This window comes from Ptiloglossa arizonensis, chromosome 11 (genome assembly GCF_051014685.1).
Source record: "Ptiloglossa arizonensis isolate GNS036 chromosome 11, iyPtiAriz1_principal, whole genome shotgun sequence".
Taxonomy (NCBI): domain Eukaryota; kingdom Metazoa; phylum Arthropoda; class Insecta; order Hymenoptera; family Colletidae; genus Ptiloglossa; species Ptiloglossa arizonensis.
Window position 1 is genome coordinate 12,104,316 of NC_135058.1, and position 25,423 is coordinate 12,129,738.

Sequence of the window (25,423 nt, forward strand, 5' to 3'; positions counted from 1 at the left end):
ACGGAACCCGGCACACAACTACAACGGCAGCGGAACGGGCCGGTGGTCTCTCTGTCGTCGCGCGCGCGGAACACCTCGAGTTGCGCTCGTTCCGCGTACAACACCTGCTCGATCGCTCGCTCGTGCACGCTTTTCCTCGAGCCGCGTTACTATCCACCGACGGTGCCTGTCTGTCGTGTCTCGGTCGTCCAACGTCGGACGGAATCACGGGGGGAGGTACGGACGAGCTGGAGAAAAAGAAAAGAAAAACAACGACACGATGGACGGTAACAACGCGCTAACCGAGACAAACCTCGTACGCGCGAAACAACGAGGCTGATCCTACCGGAACGATCCCGAAACGCGTCCAAGGAAATCGTTACCACCGCGAAACAGCCCGGTTAACGGCGACATGTTGCTACCCCAAGACATGATGGCGGCCCAGTCGAAGATGCTCTATCAGATGAACAAATACTACGGCGAACGGGTACAGGCCCGTATGGGCCAAGTACAAAAGACGATACGGGAAGTGTGCAAGGTGGTGCAGGACGTGCTGAAGGAGGTCGAGGTTCAAGAGCCACGGTTCATCTCCTCCCTGACCGAGTGCAACGGCCGCTACGAGGGCCTCGAGGTGATCTCGCCCGGCGAGTTCGAGGTGGTCCTCTACCTGAATCAGATGGGTGTGTTCAACTTCGTCGACGACGGCACCCTGCCGGGCTGCGCGGTGCTCAAGCTCAGCGACGGACGGAAGAGGTCCATGTCGCTCTGGGTGGAGTTCATCACCGCGTCCGGTTACCTGTCCGCGAGGAAGATCCGCTCGCGATTTCAGACACTGGTGGCGCAGGCGTGCGACAAATGCGCCTACAGGGACTCGGTGAAGATGATCGCGGACACCACGGAGGTGAAGCTACGTATCAGAGAGAGATACGTCGTACAGATTACACCGGCGTTCAAGTGCTCGGGCGTGTGGCCGAGATCGGCTGCCCATTGGCCGATACCCCATATACCGTGGCCGCATCCGAATCTGGTCGCGGAGGTCAAAACCGAGGGATTCGATCTGTTGTCGAAGGAGAGCGTGGCTCTACAGGGCAAACAATCGGCAATGGAGGGCGACGCTTGGGTTCTATCGTTCACCGAAGCTGAGACACGATTGTTGCACGGTGGTTGTCGCAGACGATGTCTAAGCATATTGAAAACCCTCAGGGACAGACACTTGGATCTACCCGGGAACCCGGTGACCAGTTATCACATGAAGACTCTGTTGCTGTACGAGTGCGAGAAACATCCTCTGGAGGCCGAATGGGACGAGGGTTGTCTAGCCGATCGCATAAACGGGATCTTTCTGCAGCTGATATCCTGCCTTCAGTGTCGAAGGTGTCCCCATTACTTCCTGCCCAATTTGGATCTGTTCAAGGGGAAGTCACCGAGTGGTCTGGAGAACGCGGCCAAACAAGTCTGGAGACTCACCAGAGAGCTACTCACGAACAGTCGCGCGCTGGAGAAGCTTTAGCCGAAGCTACGTCTCTGCGAGCACGAGGGTCGAGAGTTTATCGCGAGAGTTCGAGGACGTTGCTTACGCGCGCCGGTTTCTTTTTATCCGCTTTTCGAACCGCTCCGCTAAACGTGGACGGTCTGCTTTCACTGGTTAATTTCTACTAGCTCGAACGTATACGGTGCGACGCGCACCGAGAGTCTCGACGCTCAACCGTCGAGTTCTGGTACGATCATCGGAGGACACAGCCGCTCGCGCGCGAGTTCGCGTAACCGACCGTAACGTCGATCGAACATACAAACGATGATTTTTCTACGCAGATTTTCGCGTGCCGCGGCGTTTCATAGTTTTCGAAGTACGGGACCAAGCTGTGTTCCTCCAAAATGTGGCCGGCGGTTAGGCTCTACGCAGACGAGTAACTTTTCTCGCGGGATCGTATATGGTTTTTTCTTTTCTTTTTTTTTTCTTATCGTTCTTCCGATCGAAAACAACGAAGACGAACGTACGATCCAAACGAGAGAAATCGACGCGTACTGGACGATCGATCGCGTTGTTTTTTTTCTTGTTTGGACGACGGTCGAAACGTCGATCAGAGGCGCGCATCCGGTGCAATAAGAGGTTATGTTTTTTCGCGCGAAAACGATTGTTGCTAGGTTTTAGTTTCCGACCTCGCGCGAACGAAAGTTTCGATTCGTCGAGGGAAAAAACGTTTGTCCATCGTTGAAAGAAAAATGTTCGTCCGTCGTTGGAAGGGAAACGTTTCAGTCCACGAAATCGAGGAGGATCGTGTTCCTCGACGAACGATCTCAAAAATACCGATCACCGGGTTTTTTATACGACCGAAGCTTCCGCTTGAAACTGGAATCTCCGCGCTTACTAACGCAGATTTAAACGGCCACGCACTCGAGCGGCGAGTTGTCCATGTAGCTGTTACAATATTACGAGCGATTAATTAACTACTCCGTTAGCTACTCTTACCTGTTTAATATGGCTGATGTGAATATCGTCGTGTGATCCGTTGTCGTTATTAATCTAATGTTTATAATCGGTTAGCAGCGAGCTTCCGACGGTAGTTGGAACACTACGCATTGTTATATGTACATACTTTTTTATATTATTATTTAAACGATATTTATTTTTACTCGAATCGCTGTTCGAACACATGATTGTAAATAATTAATAAACGTATTTCGTCTCGTAATCACGGACTACCGTTCCATCGAACCGAAACCCGTCCCGAAACGTTCCTCGAGTCGATTGGAGAAAATTATTTTATAAAAGCTGCACGAGAAGCTCGATTTAAAAGCTAGGATTGAACTTTAAGATATCGCTGCGCGACGATCAATGATCGATAGAGTTACCGAACACCTATCGCGTTGGTTAAATTAATTATAAGATTATCTATTCAAACGACTCCGGTGCTCGATAAGGTGTCGAATAATTCGAAACCTCCAATTTAGCATACAAGTTGGATACTTGGTCGGCGTATTATTAGATCGAATACGTTATATTATTTTCGTTTTTTTTTTTTATTGCTCGGTTCACGGCCTCTCGATTAATAGGAATCGCGACTCCGTAATTGCGTCCAGCCGTGTAATTTATTAGAGTTCGACGAGATACGGTATCGATATTCAAAAATCTACACGTTTAAATTTTTACGCGATCTCTACTAATTTGTTTCTCGCGTTACGAAATACATTAAGTCTTCGTATAATGGGCAATTAACGGTTAACGTAACAGTGTCTCTTACGCGACATTTGTTTAATTTTCTAGAATCTGGTAGAAGCTCGAGATCGGTCCTCTAATTGGTCTGAACGGTGTGCTTGAAAAATATATCCGTTTGTCCGCGTAAATCTTCACAGAGACCGAATGGTTGTAAAATATCGACGATTCGGCAATGTGTAATTCGGTGTTCCCTATCTTCTCTTCTATTTCAAAGACACATTATAAATTCACGATACAAACTTTACAGACGTGGAGCAGATTGATACTCGTTAAATTAAACGGAAAATTAATAGATTCTGTTCCGAAAATCAATCCTTCCGTAGTTGTAAATATAATCTGTTGTGTCCTCTCTAAAATAAATTAGTTCTCCGACGACAATTTTGCTCGATAGTCCGTTAAGTATCGATGTCCGATTTTTATTGAAAATTGAAGAAAGAACCCGACATTTCGAAGCCCGTGAGAGACCTCGATGACAAAATGCCTCGAATTACGTATTCGAATGCTCGAAGATGCATCGAGCGTCTTCCGTGACAAATAGAAACTTTATCACGAGTTTTGTAATAGGAGAGACTATCGTGTCGAAGAACGAAAACGTATTTCCAACGAACGTTCTTAAATACCTTTCCTTTTAGTTCACTTAAACTTCCAAGAAAATGCGTAAGTCGTACCAGAATTATCATAATTACGCAAAGTCAAAGTGGAACGAGAACAGTGCTTTTGAACCTAACTTCGTATACTTATACAAGGTTCGATCGTACTTGTCGAGTAAATACATATTCCACTTTTAGAATTACCCTCACCGTATTAGAAACTATCTCGGGAAATTTTTCACACTATTTGCCACGATAATGTAACTTGCACCGAAATAATACAAAAAATGAAAGGAACCGTTTCGTAGAGAAAGGAGAAAATAAAATATACAACCTGTTTCCAAAATGGCGGTACGATCCGCAAGAGACTCGATGCGATTCTACGCGAAAAGAACAAGTCGAAAATATAGAGTGACATTTTTTCGCATAAAAATTCCATTTCCGACTAAATCGACGTTAAATATTCTTAAAGTGCAAACAGTAACAACGTTACGGCTCGTAATTTGAAAAGTAATTTTATTTCTCTTTCTCAAATAAGAAATTGGAACATCAATTCGAGAAGCACGATATCCTTCTGACGTAGGCACACTCGTGAAACCGTGTACAAATGTACGGGTACTCGAGTAATATTCGATTTATTCGTAAACGAAGCTTGGAAGAGAAATATCGTTCCATGTTCTCGACTCACTTTATTTAACACAGATTCGTCCCATTTCGATTAGAACCACCGGTTCGGGAACACCCTGTACGATATATTATTGCAGGAAAGAGATTAAATTACAAAATACCGACGTCGCAAACTCCGAGTGTACGCTCTAATCGCGAACCAGCCAATAGAATTTATTCGAATTCGTTATTATGACAGGGCCGCGAGTCGCTGATAAGTTTTCATCGCGGCTCGCGATCGTTCGGCCGGAATATAAAACCATCGGGCTCGTAATTATTATCTACGATATTAACACTTCTGTACGCGCTCGTGGAGATTGAAACGCCTCGTCAAAGCATCGCTACCGAGTTTCATGACCGCTACACGCCCACGAGGGCCGGCCGTGTCCTTATCTTAATTCACTCCTGAAATTTCTCCCCTTATCTTTTCCGCGGCGACGACACTCGGTCCGGGGCCGCTCGCTCGCTCGCTCGCTCGCTGGCCACTCAGTTTCCACGCGGCGCGACCGCGGGGCCCGACGATCGTTACGGGATTTACGTTATTATTATTGCCCCGTAAAACAAAGTGAGAGGAACGGAGTTTCCACGGGGCCGAACGCGCCCCAATGAACCACACTTTACGCGCCGTATCTCGCAGTTCCCTTCGCGATTTACAAGCCTTAATGGTAGAGTTATCGGTGTCGTCGTTAAACGTAGATTTTATACCGACTTTTTGCGCCCGCGACCTGGCCGGTTCTCAATAAAACGGCTGTAAATAAAACCAGCCCGCCCCCTTTCACGGTCCTTCTGATAAGTCAGGATCCTACTCACGGCACCGACCGCGGACGAATTTCTTATTTTAGCGACGCGAGCCGTATTCGACGCGCGTCCGTGAAATTTCGCGACACAGTTCTCCGAGAGAGCCTTTTTGGACGGTTGGTGTTGGTCCGGTCCGGGGCTACCAGATGTGCTGTATTTGAGTACGTTTTACCGTACTCGTGTGCCTGACTACGGAGATGGAAGATAACAGGGTGGGTTACTTTATGGGAATTAATGAATTAGTAATTTTAAGGGTTGTCGATGTCGAACGACTACTGCTGACTCAGACTTTGGGATGTATCGCAGTCTGGAGGTAATTTTGGAAATACTTTAAATATTGCTGTGAACTACTATACCGTGTACCTAACTATGAAGTTGGAAGATAACCGTGTGGGTTATTTTTAGGAGAATTGATAAAATATTAATTCTAAGGGTTATTGATGTCGAATGACTAGTGCTGACCGAGGCTTCGTCCCTGTCGTGCTCGAGTGCTTACTTCAGAAATCTAATTAAACTTTCTACATCCATTTCTACGGTTGGAAGATGATGGAATGTGTGATTTTATAAGGATCACCGTGTTATTGATTACGAGTTCAGTCGATGTCTCGTGAGAATCGTAACTATGATCGAAGTCTGCAGTTTCTAGCAATGGTCGCACTAACCGACGATAGGATCTATAGACGTTGCTACGTTCTTGTACAAAATTCTCAATGATCGTATTATTTATCCGCCATTCTTGAACCAATTACGTCTAGATGTAACCTCGAGAACAATATCGAGATTTCTTCTGCTCATATAAAAACAGTGTACCCTATCGATATAATATGTCTATGTTATGGAGATGTCGACTCATTAACACGAATTTGCAATTATTGTTAGCTAATCGATTTTCCTATCGCTCGTAGATTCCTTCAAGGAGAACTGTGCGTCCTTCGGACACGATTTATCTAGTCTGGTGTATTATAATTGGCAATATTGAATTCTATACGTGTACGCTATTGCTCGTAAGTATTTGATCAAGGGTATGTATCTATTGTAAGATAGTGTAAAAGGATTACCCACACTCGCGAAATGTCAATAATATAGAGGACTTTATTATAATATATTCGTGGAGGCAAATATTTGTCTTTAACGTATTTTCGTTCCGCAATGATTTTATAGGTGTAGTATATTGTGAACTCGAATCTCCCAATTTAGCCGACGATTTCTACCAAAAGCTCATTCGACCTTTGAAACCTCGTTTGATAAAAATCGACTAAACAAAAATAGCATAGTGCCGGAAGACTTATCGAGAATCACATTAACCTATATACACCCGAAGTAATAATTCTTTTCCAAACTTTACCGAAACTTTAGTATACGATCATCTCCGAACCATAAACAATACCGATTATCTTACCCACAAAGACTCACCGTGCGTACAAACAGAACACTGTACGAAAGCAAATTTTACATCGACGGAAAGAATATTTTTCAACAACGAATGCGAGACCAAAATAATTGAAATAACACTGCAATCACCAATATACGCGAAAACGAGATCTCAACCATCCGACGATTCCTCTTGGAAAAACCGACGCGCGTAATACCTTCCGCGTCGTAAAACGAAGAAATTTTAACCTCTTCGGACGTTTCCTCTTGCGTGAATCGTCGTGTGTCCGTCACAACTGTACGCCGCGAAGAAAAATGAAAAAATTGTAAAGAAAACTCTGTCGAGGATGCACGGTTCGCGATGAACCGTGATCGAACGATGAGCAAAAATTCGGGCCGGTAGTTGGACCTACCCGAGCGTGAATCGCGGGTCCTCCACCATGACGAAAATTTCGGGGCAGCTCGAAGGGGTTGCGGAGGAATGGCCGAGGCCCGTGCGTCCACGGGCACGAAATAAAACGAGTCTAATCTGCATAATTCATGGGGGAAGAAGGGCTCGGGTTTGGGGTTAGCCGCGCCGCTGCCTTCGTCCTTCGACGAGCCGCGTAACGTATAGGCAGAACGAGCCGCGGGATCGATCTTGTCGGTGCGCCGCGTCAGGCCACGCCCCGCGCCCGGTACCGGCCGTCCGATTGGCCGTACGCCGCGGCACGTGGCGTGGCCTGGGGTCAGAGCCGCGGTTAGGTGTTCGCTCGACCGCACGCCTTCGCTCGGCCCGCGAGAGAGCGGGTGGCGCGGAGGAGGTGAACGACAGCGCAGTCGACAATCTGCTCCTGCACGGAGTCGCTCGCACACCTTCTCCTCCCGCTTCTCGCTCGTGTCTCCGCCGCTCACCGGCGTCTCTTCGACGAGGCGACGCGACGCGACGCGACGCAACGCGACGCGACACGGCGCGCGACGCGACCCGCCGCGCGAGGAAAACCGCCCGAGGGGAACGAGTTTCGCTCAGTTTTCATCGGTAACGGCGACCGTACGCCGACACCGAAACACCACGGGGTGCCAACACGCTCTCGACGATCGCTAGATGGAACGTCGACGACCCGGCACCGTCCCTCTGAACTAGCTCGAGGGTCTTTTGGGACCGATTCGCTACGATCTAGCGGTACACGATGCGGTGATCCCCGCAGGACTCGCGACGTTCGAAGGCTCCAGGCCGTCGCAACGCATCATGCTGTTGCCGGCCGATATGCTGGCGGCCCAGTCCAAGATGGTGTACCAGATCAACAAGTACTTCGGCGAGCGGGTGATGACCAGGAAGAGCCAAGTGATGAAAACGATCCAGGAGGTCTGCCGGGTGGTGCAGGACGTGTTGAAGGAGGTCGAGGTACAGGAGCCGAGGTTCATTTCGTCGTTGACGGACTACAACGGTCGGTTCGACGGACTGGACGTGATCTCGCCGACGGAGTTCGAGATCGTCATCTATCTGAACCAGATGGGCGTGCTGAATTTCGTGGACGACGGCACGTTGCCCGGTTGCGCGGTGTTGAAGCTCAGCGACGGACGAAAGAGGTCCATGTCGCTATGGGTGGAGTTCATCACCGCGTCCGGCTACCTGTCCGCTAGGAAGATACGCTCGAGGTTTCAGACACTGGTGGCCCAAGCGTGCGACAAATGCGCCTACAGGGACTCGGTGAAGATGATAGCCGACACCACCGAGGTGAAGCTACGGATTCGAGAGAGATACGTGGTGCAGATCACACCGGCGTTCAAATGCGCCGGTCTATGGCCGAGATCGGCTTCTCACTGGCCTATAGCCCATATACCGTGGCCCCATCCGAACATCGTCGCCGAAGTGAAGACAGAGGGTTTCGATATGCTTTCCAAAGAGTGCATAGGTCTACAGGGGAAGCAGTCCGCCATGGAGGGCGACGCCTGGGCGTTATCCTTCATTGACGCGGAGAATCGACTGTTGCAAGGTGGCAGCCGAAAACGTTGCCTGAGCATCCTGAAGACTCTCAGGGATCGACACCTCGATCTCCCTGGGAATCCTGTCACCAGCTACCACATGAAGACCCTGTTGCTCTACGAGTGCGAGAAACACCCCCATGAGGTCGAGTGGGACGAGACGTGTATCGGTGACCGTATCAACGGGATCCTGTTGCAACTGATCTCGTGTCTGCAGTGTCGTAGGTGTCCCCATTATTTCTTGCCAAATCTCGATCTATTCAAGGGGAAGTCGCCCAGCGGGCTGGAGAACGCGGCCAAGCAAGTCTGGAGACTCACCAGGGAGTTGCTGACCAACAGTCGCGCCCTGGAGAAGCTGTAGCGTGGGTACTCGGAGGTAAACGAGTGTACAAGTCGAACAACGAGATCGGAGGGCGGATCTTCGCGAGGATTACCCGAGGCGAACGACTCTCGACGATTCTGTGCCCGAAGACGTGTCAGTGTGTGCTCGCAACGCGTTCGTTGACGAGTGTGAATCGCGCGTGTGCGATTCTGTGATCCACGGGCCCCGCGCGGACGATCGAATCAGTGCCATAAATGAGAGTAAACGGGAAAAAGAAAGAAAACGAAAGAGAGAAAGAGTATGAAAACATCGCAACCGCCGAGGTTCGTTTGCGCGGCATTTGTTTTCGTTCCGCGGCGTAAGAACGTTCCACGAACCGCGACTCGGCCGCGAGATGGAGTCGCCGACGGCAGCTCGAGTCGCATCGCGATACATCGGCGTTCACTCGCGAACCGGTGATACAACGATCGTCGTTTCCCAATTTTCTTCGTCTCGTTTCACTTGAGAATTGTATACGCGTCGCGCAACGATCTTCGAGAGAAGGAGACGTACGTTGCGCTCAAGTCACCGGTCGCGGGGTTTCGCTTAGTCTTCTCTTCTAATCAACTGTCCTGTCCCCACACTCCCCCCGCCGCTATGTAAATACATCTTAAAAGATATTTATTGAAGTGTACACGAAATTGTGAAATACAATGCTATTTATATGGAACCGTATACCACGGTGTGCGATTGTCGTCATTTTCGTCCACCACGAGCACAAAAACCACCCACTCTCCTCCTTTTTACCCACGAAAAACCATCGGGAGATCGAGCAGCCGTAAATATCGATCGTTAAACGTTCACCGTGCGACGAACGTTCCTAGGCCTCGTAAATTTCACGCCCGATTCTTGCGCCTTTTTGTGCCTCGCCACTGGAGATCGAGAGAGGAGTCTCGCTCGCCCCGTACCTCGCGGACGAATAAAATTCCGTCGGGGAATTCCAGTTTCGTTTCGGGGAATCGAAATACGTTTAATGCGGTCGATTGTCGATTTCGTCGTCGTTGTTCGTTTTCTTGGTGTTTCGTCTAATTGACTTTCGACGTCGCGCGGGATCCAGAAACGTTTCGAGACGAGCGGAGCCGAATGCACGATGTTGTCGATTCGATGGCGAATTTAATTTTGTTTCGAGGGGAAACGAATTGTCCAACGCGATCGTTAATTTTGTGGACGGTGATCATTTTCGTGGTGTTTCGTCCAATTAAATTTTACCATCGTGAAGTAATCTACGTCGAAATAATGTCTCGTAGAGAGATACAGTCAAACGTTAACTAAATGCGCGATCGTTCTTTTGTTCGGTGATGAATTTAATTTCACTTCGCGGGGAGAAGATATTTAACGCGATCGGTCGTTAATTTTGTGGACAGTGATTATTCTCCTGGTGTTTCGTCTAACTGGATACGATATTTTCTAAGTAGAATCGAACGTCGATTGAATGTACGATCATGTTTTTCGGTAGGTGGTGAATTTAATTTTAATTCGGAAGAAATGTTCGACACGGTCGGTCGTTGATGTCACCGACGGTGAAATCGTTTTCGTCGTGTTTCGCGTATCGAAATTTTGCTCTTACGCGACGTGTTTATCGGTGGTTTGACAGGTGAAAGATGAAAATATTAACTAACGATCTTCCGTATAAAATAAGTCGAAAAAAAAAACACTCTTCGGGTAAGTACACGATCTTAACGTGTTGAATAATAAATTATTTGCTTCGTTGTCGAAATCGATTTTACTTCGGGGAAACGAAACGTTCAACGAGAACATGTGTCGTTGATTTCGCTCCGAAATCATATACTAGTCGAATAAAATTGAACATCGAACAAATTACGATCGTTCTTCGATTCGTTAACAAGTTAAATTGAAGGTAAATCTACGGTTCGATCCAGTTTACTGTTTCTTTTCTTTTCTTCGCTAAATAAAATATTTAATTTTTCAGTTTTACGTTTCTTAAAGAAGACTCCTCAACAGAACCGAAACCATGAAAATAAATATTTGTAGAATTTACTTTTGCAGAATTTCGCTAATGATAAATAAATACTTCCATATTAGAGTATTTAAAACGTTCGTTCAAAGGTCTAGATAAAAATATACAAACACGGAAAAAGTGTTATTTCGTTCGAGCCAACTGCCCATCGAATGCATACGAAGAACACCAAGGAAAAACAGGAAATGCCCATACAATGACCAAACTATTCACACTAACGGTGTAAGAAAATATTATTTTAATTTTTAAGACAACGTATGACAACTATTGATCAAGAATTACCAACTCGGATCATTGCATGTCTACTTTTACAGCAACTTTTTGTTCTTTCTCCAAATTTTACTCGAGCAACAAACAAATAAAATCAACGTGAATTTCTTCGCGACGATTCGATCGAGTTCTTCGAATTTTCAATAGCTCGTTCTGAGAAACAATTTAATCCCATAATTAAAATTCTGATTAAAAATTATCCTTCGATGTACACGGATAAGTATTTCATCTATCTCAGTCGAAAATCTTTTCTCGATGGTGATCCTCTCTCGACTTTATCAATGCTCGATTTACCGAAAAGAAACATTCTTTCGTGTACTATTTCTTCTCCCGTTGGTTCTCGTACGGACGATCATTTTCTTTCCTATTTACTTCTGGTTTTTCTGAAAATCTATTGTCAGCCGGCTACCAGTTCCGCTCCCCGATAAGCAAATTTCGCGTTATCTGAACAGGCCGACAGTGGTGCGTTATTTATACATCGCCCGTCGTCGTTTGCACGACCAGCTGCATCGGAACCGGCTAATATCTATATTGTAAAATTCGAAGAACGGTCGTTACGCGGTAATCAACGGTATTTATCGTGAAGTATTACCGTGCGTAAGGAACGTGTTTTATACCAGCCGTCGTTAGAACGACTGAAACTACGAAACAACGGTGTCACGTCGCGCATAAAGATAGCGCGATCGACGCGAGCGCATGTGACATTGTTTACCACTCCGTTTTAATAACGCTTGAATCGTTGCTCAAGAAAATATTCGAAAGGGTTGCACGAAAAATTGTACCTCTTGGGAACAATTTTCACGTTTTATCATCCTCTCATCGACCTGTGACGTACGTTTGATTTCTCATCAGCGATTCCGTGGTCATTTTCCATGGCGATCAAAGTTCAACTTTTCCAGAAATTTGTCGATATTGTTTGCGTAAAAGTTTTTGGGTACGAAAATATTTCTCGATCGTTCTTTCGATACCGTCGTTTCGTCGAGGGTCTTTCGTAAACGCGTTTAATAAAATATTGCGTACAACAATGTCGGTTGTAGTCGCGAGAAACTATTTATTATTTCTGTTTAACATTCTCGACCAATCCGAGTCGTTCCTCACCGTGTAAATTATATCTCTTTCTCTCCTTTAATTTAGAAAATAATAAATAATTCAACGTAAATGTCGTTCCAAGAATTTCGTTCTTTTAATATTGAACGTTCTTCGGCCGCTTTATTTTCGGTGTTCGGCAGTGAACAAACATTTTTTATTCCGAGATAAAATACGGAGAAGGAATTCCGTTCGATGCAATATCGAATATCGACGGTTACATTGGTTGTCTAGGGTCTGTTTTACGGATGGACGTATCGAAACAATCGTAGAGTATATCGATATTATCCTTGTCGATATACAGAGACGCGTGTAGGCAGTGTTGCGCCATGCATCAGGTATATATCGCGTGAGGAGAAAAATTGAAACCATCGTCTGAATAATATTGAATCACAGTCTCTCAATATTATCGACACAATGTTACAATATTGTTGCTCCGATAATATCGATCGTGCGTGGAGACTGTGTTAAGCAAACCGAACGTAGAAATAACAAACGACTCGTTACAATTCGATCAACGTTATTCGTTTTACTATATCGAGTCCTATTTCTAATAGCTACAAATATCAAATACATTTCGAATGCGTACTGTCCACTTCAATTTCGATTTTCTCGCAATTTCTACGTACACTCGGGAAATAACGATTTCAACGATCAGCTGCTTCATGGATCGAAAACAAACACGATGGAACCAGCGGTGTTGGAGGAATGCAATCGAAAGTGCAACGATTAACCGATTTACTCGAGAAAATGGAAACGAAAGCACGGAAACGAACGAAGAGCAAACTTACGCGTGTAATCGATTTCGACCGTCCGATGGGAACATCTCCGCGTAACTGACACAAACGAGCGCAAACCTGGCAGCAATTCAAACAACAATTACTAATATCCGTGTATGCAGCGCGTGCATTGGGGAAACTTCAAATAGCCTCGTGCGGGAAAACGGGGCGCGTGCATAATCCGCGTAAGCGAGCAGCTGAATCTGCTACTCCGTCTTAATAAATGTCTATCGCTCCGATGTTGATTATCGGTCGCGAACTATCGACGACTTAATTAATATAAGTGTCTAATAAGCGACAGGATTCGATAAATCATTGCGACCGACTGCTGGGTTAGATTAATTTCTGAAAAGAGTGTTGGAATTCCCATACGAACGAGTTAGGTGGACTTGATCTACCGCCTCTTACGATTTTTCACGCTTGTTAATTTCATATTTTATTGGCTCCCTTCCTCGAGAATTATTTACCGATCTATGGATACCGAATTCGTATATCTGTTGAGCGATACGAGCTACTTAAGTGCAAGTTTTTAATAACCACGGAACGAGCACAAGTGCCTCCGTAAAATTAATTTAGTTTCGCACGTTGCACTTCTAAGGAAAATTTACCGTGTCGAAATGGAAACATTTCGTAATTTTATTACCTGTTGCTAATTTCTGTGCGCGTTCGCTCTAATTCGCGCACTTGTTCGAATCGTAGCGCAAAAAATCGGAAGATTAGATTATTTTTCGGTGGACTTGTTCTTTTGGAGTACTATTAACAACCTTAACGTTATTCAAAAGTTTACAAGTGTTAGCGTTACACTCTTTCAACGAATGCATTGTCGTCCGCAACGAACTCGATTAAAAATTTTCCATCGCGTGGAAGTCGCGCGGCATTTTTCTCAACGTGCCCGAAACACGTTCAACGAGATTCTTATCAATCGACGGATATCTTCGCGCGAATCCAGTAATTAGAGTCGTAATAAATATTTAGAATAACGCACCGCGACACGCGTGTACCGTTTCCCCGTTAGGCGACCAAGGTTTTTTCGAGGAGAGTTACCGGTCAACTTGTTTCCTTTATTTTTTCGTTCTTCGTTTTATTTCTCGTCAAAGTCGCGGTAATCGCCAGATAAACATGCAAATTTATTCATCGGGGTAATTTGTTGCGCGCATGACTGCTTAATATTTAATCCACGCGCGTTACGAGGGGAACCGATGATAGTGTTCGCGCTAAAGAATTCCAAATTTGGCAACGACGTTATAATATTGTCGCGTGCGTCGTTTGTCTCCCGTGTCAACCGAAACGCGGAGCGTGTCGTTTCTTCGTGAAACGACGACGTTTCGTTGCACGTTTATTTATTTCGCGTACGAAACGCGGGATTTGCATTCGCTCGTTCGTCGCGCGCTGCTTTCCTCTCGATCCCGAGATTAAATCGATCGTAAGGAAACCGAGTAAAGGGTCGGGAACACGCGAATTTTTCATGGAAATTTACGTCGATGGGTGCAAGAAACAACGCGCAGAGAGCAGAATTCTTTTGCGCAAATTGTAATGCAAATATGCATTTAATACCGGATCTGTGTGAACATAAAATAGACAATTATCCAGAAATTTCGACAATTGGTAAAAATGATTTATTTCTTTCGTCGTAGATCAAACTTTTCCTCCTGTTAATCGCTTTAATATTTTTTACCACGTTAGAGAGGACGTAATAACACTTTCTATCCAGAGACACGAGCAAAGAAAACGTGACGAATAAGTAGAAATAAATTTCTATAAAATCGAATCTAAACTTGTTTCGTGTTTCATTGGTTTATTCAGAACTTCGTGAATATCAATTTCTATGAACTCTCGCTGTACAATTCCCTTAACCGATTACTCTTTCCCCAACCGAACCGTTACAAGCTCGATGTTACCGTTCGTAATGTTCTCGATTCGGTGACGCTAGATTTTGCAATTAAGTACGAATCCTCGATAACGACAAGCGAGTTCGTTCGAAAACTGTCTACCTTTCGAGTAATTATCGAACAATGGTGGTTTTCTCGGCACGGTGTACATTGAACGGTGAAACGTTCTCGAAATAAGCTCCTCGATTTACAAACGAACAATCGAATCGATTAAAGCGGCGAACAAGCGGGATTACGAAATCCACGGGGCCCAGCGAGGGGTACCAGGGGCCGGGAGGGGCCGCGAGCGGCCCAGCGAAAAGGAAGCGGCGAAATTACGGCCGCAGAACCGTCGAAGTTATCGAAGCGGCGAGAAACACGGTGGAGCGACGAGCAAGACGGGGAAAAAGGAGAAACGGAGAAACGGGGAGAGGGGGTGGTGCAGAAGGAGGAGGAGGAGGAGGAGGAGGGTGGGGGAAGAGAAGATCCAGACACGGTATGCTAATGAGGGTACCAGCTTTCCTCTTTTTTGTCGCGACGTTCTTGCGGGCCCCGTACAGATTCTATACATCGAACCGCCTCTCACGATCCGGTCTTGAAATTCGTCCTCGCCGCGGAGGATCCTCGTGGCACCGGGAAACAAAGGCAGAAATCCGTGAAAACGGGCCTTTCAATTGGCGGCCCCGATCGCGACGCGACAGCGACGGAAACCAAGATGGAAGAAGACACAACGAAACCGGGAGGAGGACACACCAACGTACGAGAAACAACAAGAAGAGAGAGCTTAATGCTTGCTGCGCGTTCACTTCAGACCGAGAGCTGAGCTTACATCTACTCCAGAGTCGACTTTCGCGAGTTTACTCTCGAGTGGTGGACGAAACTCTACGGGAGAAATTGATCGGTTGAGAGAATCGAAATTATCACTCGTCGTTGTTTACGTTTATACAATACGAACGATAGGTTAGAAAGGGGGACATTATTTTACACAGTGATGAACGTAATTTTGATTATTTAGGTTGTTTCATCTTTGTGAGAGCGTTAGCAACGAATTGACGAGTGAAAACGAGTCCGACTCCGTTCGTGCTATTTTTAATTATACCTGAGTGAAAGCTTGTCAAAAATTGCTCGAGTAGAGTATTGGATAATCGAAAGTAGTTCGTATGGAATGATATTTTGATTTTGAAATGAAACATTTGAAAAATTATATCGTTTGACCGGTCGAAAAGGAAATCCATAATATTCAATTTGAAGAAAGTTATAAATTCCCTGTGATGTGAATATGAAAGAACAGGAAAAAGAGTTATGTCAATCACGGATACAAGTTTTTTCTATATATACTTGAAAAAATGTCTATAGCTTGACCAAGTATAAATAAATATATGTTCAACGTCAAAAGAAATTATTGTACACTTCTACAATAATTAAACTCCAATGATCGGTATATCATTACAAGAAGACACTATCGACGATAGTCTACATTAAAAATTATCATCCCCCTCTGATTGTAGAACACTTCCTAGGACCTTGAACCACTTGTTCCAAAATTCTATAAAAAGCGTGCCCTCGTGATAAAAAGCAAGAACATATAAAGGGAAGCGATAGATTTAAAATACCCTGAATGAAAACAAATACGCGAACGATAGACGAACGAAAGAGGGCAACACCATCGACGTAGTTCCACGTTGAAAATGTCCATCCCCTATCGCGGAACGGGGCCTTGGCGAAAGCGAGTGAAACTCTCGTCAAAGTATCGAGAGCGACTCTCCTCCTCGCGAGGATGAACCGAGGAGAGCGTAGGCAGAGGGTCCGCGATCCTTGCGCGCTGGCCGTGTCGGTCCCCGGAGTCTCCTCGGTCTTCGGGGCCCGGTCCCTACGGCTGTGCCCGGGACCTCCGCTATAAAACGCTCAGATAAAGCCGCGATGTTTATATGCGGGGATCGCAGCGAGAGAAGAGAGGAGTGCCGTGTAGAAGGAGAGATATACCTGCCGGCCGCGCGCCGACAAAATAATAAGACAAAAGCCGGGGGTGGACGACGATGCGAGCGAGTATGGGGAGGCGGGGGAGGGGGGAGTGGGCCTCTCGCGGCCCGACGAAGGGACAAGGACGCGAGACGACGGGGACCCGAGCGGGAGGAAGAAAAGACAAGGGGAGCGGGCGGGTGGGCCCAAGGGTGGGAAGAGGGAGGAAGGAATAGAAGGAGGGAGCTCCGCGTCGTATCAGAGACGGTAGATAGCTCGGGGGGAGCCGGAGGGGGGCAACCAGAAAAGGAGAAAACCGGACAGGAATGCATGGATGAATGCGCTGCGGTGCAGGCTACACCCGAGCACTGCGCTTATCTCGCGAGAGCGGACCGAGCTCTCGTTAAACTTCTCTCTGCGTGGCTTCATCGGATTCGATCGATCGCTTCGATCCATGTGTGAGTGAATCTCCGACCGACTATCGCGTGTCGGTGATTCGACTGTCCACGACCACGTTACTTGACGAACGTCCACGATCTGGATCCGACTTGTTCGTCCAAAGATTCGTCAACAGGGGTACGGACACTTGGAGGAGGATTTGCGCTATCCGTCAGGGTAATTCGTTGAAACGATCGAAGATACGGTGCACGGACCTCCATACTTGCGCGTGAACGCGACAATGGGACGATTAGAAGTACGAGTTGTGTATCTCTCTGTTGTGATTCTCTTGGATCCTCGATAATTGATCGTAGGAATTTTCAATGATGGGTAAGAAATAGTTGTACACTGTTCGTATGCACGGACGTGTATAGGTTAAGAAATTACTCGCTCGCGCTTCCCTTTAAAAAGAGGTATAGATCATCTTGTATTCTATTAGTGACCCAGAAACGAGGGGCGTTGCTCAACAGAAGAGGTTCTGTTCTCGTTGCTGGCAACCCAGTTCGATCGTTCGCGTTTGACAAAGAAAGCCGAACCAGATTAGTACGTTTCGAGATTAAGGTTCTCTCAGTATTCTGGATACGTACTGTATTCTTTTGGGAAATGATTCGTTCGTATGAAGGACATTTTGACGAGGACATCGAACGATCTCGATCGCCCAGGATTGGTAAGTAAGATACACGCGAAGAAATTTGTAATCTCGGGGGGCGGGAGAAAGAAGAAAATTCCCTGGACACTCGTTCGTGGAAAAGGACCGGGGGACAACAATCGTCCGAGAGGGTTAATCTTTTCCGAGAAGCTCTCGGCAGCTTCGACGAAACGGAAACTGTCACCTAGCGATAAATCATGGGAACGACGGCGGTGAAACCAACGGTTCAGAGAATCGGGACGAATATTTATCAGATCCGCGGTATAATTATTTCAACGGGACCCGTCCATTCGTTTTATTGTCCGACGTGTCGCGTCCTCGATATCTCCGAGTTTTATTGGCCGTCCGGCGTGCACTCACCCTTCACCCCTTTCGGGCCCTTCCAGCAAAGAGGAGAAAAAGAGAGGGAGACAAGACCCTTACCTACCGATCGGTAACGCGATACCCCACGAGCGATTCCTTTTTCTCTTGATGCACGCGCATCTCGGTAAGACCAGCCAGCGACACGCTGAGACCGCCTCGGCCCCGAGCCGGCAAAACGAGATTATAAAAATAACGCGAGTGTCCCCGTCACGCACCCCTCGGCCGACCCGCGACACCAAATCATGTCGAAGGGAAGGGATACGGACTCTGAAATTTGAAACTTTTTCAGAATGCCCGACAGGGGTGGGGGAGTAAATACGATCGTCGGAGAATAGATACGCCCTCGAGATAGGTCGTCCACGGTTCTGATTTTCGCGTCGATGGGGACTACGATTCGAGGGAATCGAGCGATCGAGTTCCTACGAAACGAACTCTTCCTCTTCGCGAGAACGAATCGAACGGGAGGCTGGACGGTTTTTGTTGTTTTTTTTTTTTTAAATTTGTCTTTCGTGCCTCGAGGATGATTAAGAAGAATCGTCTAACGAAATTCACGGATACGATGGTTCCAGGAATATGTAATTTCGAATCGCGTGAAACAATTAATTGAAACGAAGGTATCGATATATTCCTTTTTTTTTTTATTGAAAAATGAGATCGTTCGTAAAATTCATTTTGCAGATTTTATCGCGGAGACAACGAATCGGAAGTTGTTTGTACTTCACAGATACGAGTGGAAGAGAGGAAAAATGGAATCGTGAACGACTTAATATAAATAAAAACGAGCTAATCGCCGCGTTGTACAAATACTCATTAAAGTAGCCGTGATTTATGAAGTCTGACAGTTTAGCTAATGCGTATGCCACGTACTTACATGCTTCGCTTCAGCCGAGCGTAAAAACCGCGAGCCTGTGAAAAATCGAAGTAAAACTAAATATACTGCATATTTGTATCCAGCGATTAAGGAAATCGAGAATAGCGCCGATTGAATTTCCAAGCAGCGTGCGTGTGCGTTGCGTTGTTTGTATAAATGTCTCGTGAAATTGCGACGAGGAATTTATGGAAAGGAGGCACACGCGGTCTCGCCGAAGAATTTGAAAAAAAAAAAAAAAAAGAAAACTTGTTTTGCATTTTTATCGGATGTAGGTGAATTAAAAATCCGATACAAACGCGCTAGGAAAATTGAAAAGTGAAACTGGTACCGCGTCGATTACAACCTGGAGCAGCAATTTTTAAGGGAAATTTGCCGCGACGATAGCAATTTATTCAAACAGATATCGATGTTGTTCGTTAATACCGCCTGCATCGGAAGTGTTAAATTTATAATTTTAATAACAGCGGTGGCGTGTTTAACATTTCAACTATCGTCGAAAAATATTATTCCAGTGGCTAATGAAATATTAAAACCACGTCCGAGCATGTAATATCGCTAATAAGCAACACGTATAGTCGGTGTAGAACGAAACGTCTAATTAGAGCCAAAAAAAATCGTCGAGACGGTTACGTAAATACACGCATAAATAACACTATGAAAAGTAGTGTGCTTATGCATTCAGTTTATCACTATTTAAGAAGATTAGAACGTTTACCGAGTCATTTGTGCGGCGAGTATCGAATGATTCGAGGGGGTAAAAGTTCACGAGGAACTTCATTATACGGGGTGTTTCATAATATGACCTCGTTCTCAAAGTACAACTTTTCTCGTATTCTAACAATCTCGATTCTAACGTTATTCGAGATGATTGTAATACGGTCACGAATCATTTCTAACAATTTGCATGTAAAAATAATCGAAAAACACTCGATGAAATATTTCCGTGGAAGATCTCGATTTTGAAAAGAATGGATGTCGAAAGTTGCGATTTGTAAAAATCCTAGAAAACTCAGCTACGAGTGTCCAGCACGTTCGCGTACAAGATCCGGTCGTAATGACAACGCGCACAGCTTATCGGAAATACTATTTCCCGGTAATTAACTCCATCCGCTTGGCGATAAACACGATAGGGATGTCCCGAGTTACCGCGACTCGCCACCGGTTCGAATTCCCTTTGACCGATCACCGCGAGTAACCTCTGCGACTCCGCGAAACCATTGGTATCGTCCAGTGTCCGTCCCGAGGGTTTAACTTCTTGGTAATCCCGTGCGTTACAACAACGTACAAGCAGCGAGAACTTTCTCGACGAGGAGGAGCGAAAGCATTCCTTCCTCTCGCGCGGCAGCTTCTTCTCGGGTAGCATGTGCGTTCCCGCCACCGCGATACTCGCCCTGCTACTTGAGACCACTTACCAGCGACATTATCCTACGCACCGTTACAGCTTTATGAGCAAAACCACTTAGTGTATCGTTCGGTGCACGACGGTGGTTGGGGTCATCGCATGCGTATGAAACATTGACGAAGTCGTGGCAGGGGTGACACGCGGAGGACGCGCCGAAAATATCGTCACGCGAAATGGCCAGGAGTGAACAACTCGAGGAACAAACGAACGGTGGTCGTCTACGAACGAGACGAGGCCTGCTGCGACCGCTGGATAACCACCGTGCTTGGATCGAGGCCCGCTCGAAGGGAACATTGTCACGCGACCGTACGACTCGAACGATTTCGCTCGCCGCGGACGTTTTTCCGCCAATTTCTCTACCTGCGAGCTGCTCCTTGGTAAAAAGTCTCGGAAGAACCAGACGCCTCCAGTCCCTGGTAGAATCTCGAACGACCGGTGATCACGGATCCGCGTTTCTGCTACCGCGACTGCATTCTACCGCGCGCGACACACGCGAGATTGCTAATCACCCACCTCGACCGGCCGCGCGCACACTCAACGGATTTATCTGCCGTAAATGGTTGATATTAACGAGCCAGATAAACGGAACGAGCTTTCGGATATCGAGGCTTAATAAGATAATGTGTAACTCGCCGGTAATCTCTCCTTTATGAAGTTCGCTACCAGCAGTTATCGCGGCGGTGAACGATCGCGTCGCGAGTCCTCCATACGAGATACAATGTTGCGCTCCTTCTCGCACGGTCCGACGCCACTGGTTGCAACTCGCGCGCCAACGTCCTCGCGATCGGGGCAACTGAGAAGCAGAGAACGAGTTCTCTCGCGATTGGCCGATTTCGATGCAACCTTGATGCTCCGTGCTCGGAATTAAGGAATTTGCATAATTTTTTAGCAAGTTTAATCGTTCCAGGACGGGAACGTTTCGCGCGATTTCAACTCGCGAAAGCGAGCCTGACAAGTGGAGCAACCCCTATCCCATTTCGATGCAAGTTTGCGACTTTGTGAAACGTAAAAAACCATTTCTTTGCAGGTTCGCGAAAGATATAGATAAAGGATTCGTGTACTTCTTTTTGTCGAAGGTGAGTCGAGTTTAACCATTCGATAAGAGGAAGGGAGGGTGTTCGATGCACGATTTTGAGAGCGTGGGTAATATAGTAAACGTTCTCGAAGAACTCTACACCGCTGTGTACCTTTGTGACAATGTTACCAATAGATCGGCAAGATTCTCCCCGTTGAAACGAGCCCCGACACGACCGAGCTCGGACAATTTCCACTTACTCGCGAATTAAAATTTTTCAAAAATCGATTCGCTCGCCAAAAAAGAAATTGTCCGAACAGGGTCGTGTTTGGGTTCGTTTTCACCGGGAGAGCCTCACCGATCCATCGATCGCACTCTCGCGAAGATAATATCTAAATTTACAAAAGTACATCTACGCACGATGTTCACCAGACATTTTCCAAGCACCGTAAACGCACGAAACGCGGGATCCTACGGTGAGGCTATTTACCACTCGCGAAACGCTAGAAAAAGTAAACCTCTCTCGAATCGATTAGCTTCAGGCCCCCCGATAAGTTCAGATCCGTCGCCGATCCCATGCTGGCGGGAACGATGCGCGCGATCTCGTGCGTGGGAGGCTTAACGATCTCGCGACCGAACGTTCTCGCTCGAGCTTATCCGGAAAGTCGGATCGAAAGTAACTTCGAGCGGTGTTCGACGATCTCGTTCGCGATAGGGCGTGTAGGAACGACGTTGCGCGTTCGTTCCATGGTCGAGCGCGGTTTTTTGCTACCTCGCGGGACGTGAAATTAACGAGACTTTTTAATAAGTAACGAGCACGAAGGCCCGGTTTTACGGCCGGCGAGGACTCACGCCGCGCGGATAACGACGCTCTCGAGTGGGTGAGAAAAGTGTCACGGGCATCCGGTGGTGGTGATCTGGCTAATGTTTTGGAGGCCAGAGCCCCGACGAACAGGCGGCGCCCTTTGTTCTCGCCGAGTCTAAACACCCCCACCCCCACACCCTCCTCCTCCTACGAGGCCCACTGGGAGATGTATCGGACCGAATGCGTTGAAACGCGCCTCGATAAATCACCTTCCCCGTGATCTTCCGGCCACTCACGAACGAGGACCATCCCCTCCCTCTCACCACGCACACGCGCAGCCTTGAACCGTAGTTTTAACGCGACCGTGTGGTTTTAAGTGGCGGAAACCTGGCGCTAAGTGCCACCGCTTTTAAGGACCGCTACCTAGGACGGTGATAATGCGTGAAACAGCCTCTCGACCGTTATTATTAACGCTGCCGGAAGCTGGCTGCACGTAGCACGAGAATCCGACCGATTTCAATGATTCGGTGACGCGGAACATCGCGACGATCGCGTTTTCCTTTACGAGGAGAAACACTCCTGCTTATTGAAGTCGAGAAATACGCCACGCGACTCTGCCAATGGAAACCAGAGGCTCCCCGCGGACTATATTTCACCGATGGTTTTTGGAAAATTCATACGTAAATTCATAAGTAATCGTGACAGTAAGACGGGAGTAAGTTCGATCGGATGGGGGTACATTTGTTAATCTTTGAGGTTTGTGAATTTTTTTAGATCATTTCTTTCTTCCTTTTTTTTTTATTTGGTCACTGCCTGTGAATTTACAGCCACAGAGTACGCAACGAATCGATATTTTGTGTTAAATTCTCGGTGAATGCATCGAACTGCAGATATTTATGTTTCGGGAAAACTTCGTCGGTGATATACGCGCAAATACACAGATTTATATATTAGATAATTATTCCGTAACTCTATCGTTCGCGATAATTGATTTTAATCTATCGGAAAATGTCTGAATAATATTGCAATATATTCCTATTTGTTAAATAATGTATCCTTCGATCGACCTTAGGCTTTTTTCCTGCATGCCAGCCGACTGCGAGTGGGCTTCATTAGTGAATTGCAACGGTCGGTTAACTTGTTTCACGTATTAACATATAAATTGCTTGGTAACTGGAAATCGCTGTTATCAAATTCGTTAGAAAAAGTTCACCAACCTGTGATTAACGTTTCATAAAATCCCGAATGAATAGATTTTTGAACTCGTTACGCCGGTGTGATCTATGGCCTTGCGAGATTGTCAAATATTTTATAAAATAGTCGAATCGAGCACTTTCATCGAAACGTGTACACTCTCCGTTCGGTGCGTTGAAAGGGGTACGTAAATTGAATCATGCTCCCAACGACGACCTGTGTAACATCGTTACCAGAGAAAGGGGTAAAGGGCGAGCTAAGTGCAGCCAAAATACAATTTATCATCGACGAGAGGAACAAATAGAAGACTCGGTCGCATTTCTACCCGGCGTCGCTCTCGCCCGATCGAGAAACATTATTTTCACATTTCGAGGGGAAGAGCCCTAAAATCATTTTAAGACAAGTCGTCCGTTAGTCGTTAAAAAAAAATCGAACCTTGAAACACTTGAAAATTCTCGAGTCCACTTGGAACGAATTTTTACCTCGCTTCTAAAGAAGTCTCGAACGAACAGCTCCAAACGTTAATTCTCGGTACGACTTCGTCTTGCCAATGTTAAACTGTTTGACATCCTCGTCTAAACACTTTCGATTCGCGAGCAATACCACGGACATTTATCACCCGGTTCTACATCCTGAACAAATATTAATATTCGAATACGGAAAACGAAATAAATTTCCGCATCGAACGCTCGACTGCGACAACGACACAAATTTCTTTTTTCGTCCTCGGAGAATTCACACGGGCTGTTAATGAGTCGATATTTTTAAGGAAAAGTACACCGATACTCGGTTGAGAATTATTCTCCTCCTCCAAAAGGTGGGAAATTATAGGAAAACTCGGTTCGATTAGTTCAGTCGTTTCGAAACGCACGCTTCGTAAATCCACGTCGCGAAATTGCTTCCACGGTTCACCCTCGGGCTCGCTCCAAAATATCCCGCGGTACGCGCGAGCAACGACGTGAAATTACTGCGATCGCGATGTCCACGAGATCAACATCGATCCGTTACACGGTCCAGCGTGTTTCGCTGGTGGAAATCGGTCGGTCGGTCGGTCGGGTTCCAACAACAATTTGATTAGTTCCGGACGCGGCGCTGGCTCCGACCGAACCAGCGGAGATTTATGTCGAAGAAGTGCCAGCTACGGGGGCGGGGGTGTCGCGTGGCAAGCGGCAATAAGGGAAAATCGGTAGTCATCCAGCTTTTTCCCCGGGGAGAAAACGGACGAGCCTGTGGGAACGATGGCGGAAGAAGGACGACGAGAAACAGCGGTACCAGCATCGCTCTATTTCTGGACGAGACGTTGGCGAGGGACGCGAGGGGCGGAGGGCCATCAGGATTGATGCGTCCTTTTGCTTGAATTATTACCGAGTCCTACGATTCCCTTCCTCTCTTTTTTCGACAACTTTCCTCCCGTTTCTCGTAGCGCTCTTCTCCCTGGACGATCACGAGAGGCTCCGGCGTTGCTTTGGCTACCGAACTCAACATCCTCGGGGATGAATTATTTCGCGCCAGGCCAAACGGAGATTCCAACGAACATCGACGATCATTGGGAAATTCAATCGAAGAAGTACAGTTTTAAGAATCGGTGAGACGTCTCGAGGGTTACTCGATCGGGCGGATTGAAATCTGAATACGTTATCGGGAAAAAAGTGTATCCGAAGAGTGAACTTGAATTTTTCGAAAAAGAAGCCGAGAGAGTCGATATGCTTCTTATCGAAAGAAAGTTGAAAAATTGAATGTTTCTTTCCTCGAAAGAAAAACCGAGAAACTGAACATCTTTTTCCATCTCCTTTGTCTTC

General features: G+C 46.5%; 3 protein-coding genes across 13 annotated transcripts in view; 2 read left to right on the forward strand and 1 right to left on the reverse strand.

Annotated features, from left to right (window-relative positions):
* Rg (A kinase anchor protein rugose) overlaps nt 1-25,423 on the reverse strand; it is a 543,414-nt gene that overhangs the window by 42,621 nt on the left and 475,370 nt on the right. The window lies entirely within an intron of this gene.
* LOC143152610 (protein mab-21) lies at nt 38-1,616 on the forward strand. The gene has a single exon (XM_076322912.1). The coding sequence runs from the start codon at nt 392-394 to the stop codon at nt 1,487-1,489; it is 1,098 nt and encodes a 365-aa protein (XP_076179027.1). The 5' UTR covers nt 38-391; the 3' UTR covers nt 1,490-1,616.
* LOC143152561 (protein mab-21) lies at nt 7,706-9,622 on the forward strand. The gene has a single exon (XM_076322858.1). The coding sequence runs from the start codon at nt 7,850-7,852 to the stop codon at nt 8,945-8,947; it is 1,098 nt and encodes a 365-aa protein (XP_076178973.1). The 5' UTR covers nt 7,706-7,849; the 3' UTR covers nt 8,948-9,622.

Coding starts and splice junctions, on each gene's coding strand:
- LOC143152610 (XM_076322912.1), top strand. CDS start 392: ATGTTGCTACCCCAAGACATGATGGCGGCCCAGTCGAAGATGCTCTAT.
- LOC143152561 (XM_076322858.1), top strand. CDS start 7,850: ATGCTGTTGCCGGCCGATATGCTGGCGGCCCAGTCCAAGATGGTGTAC.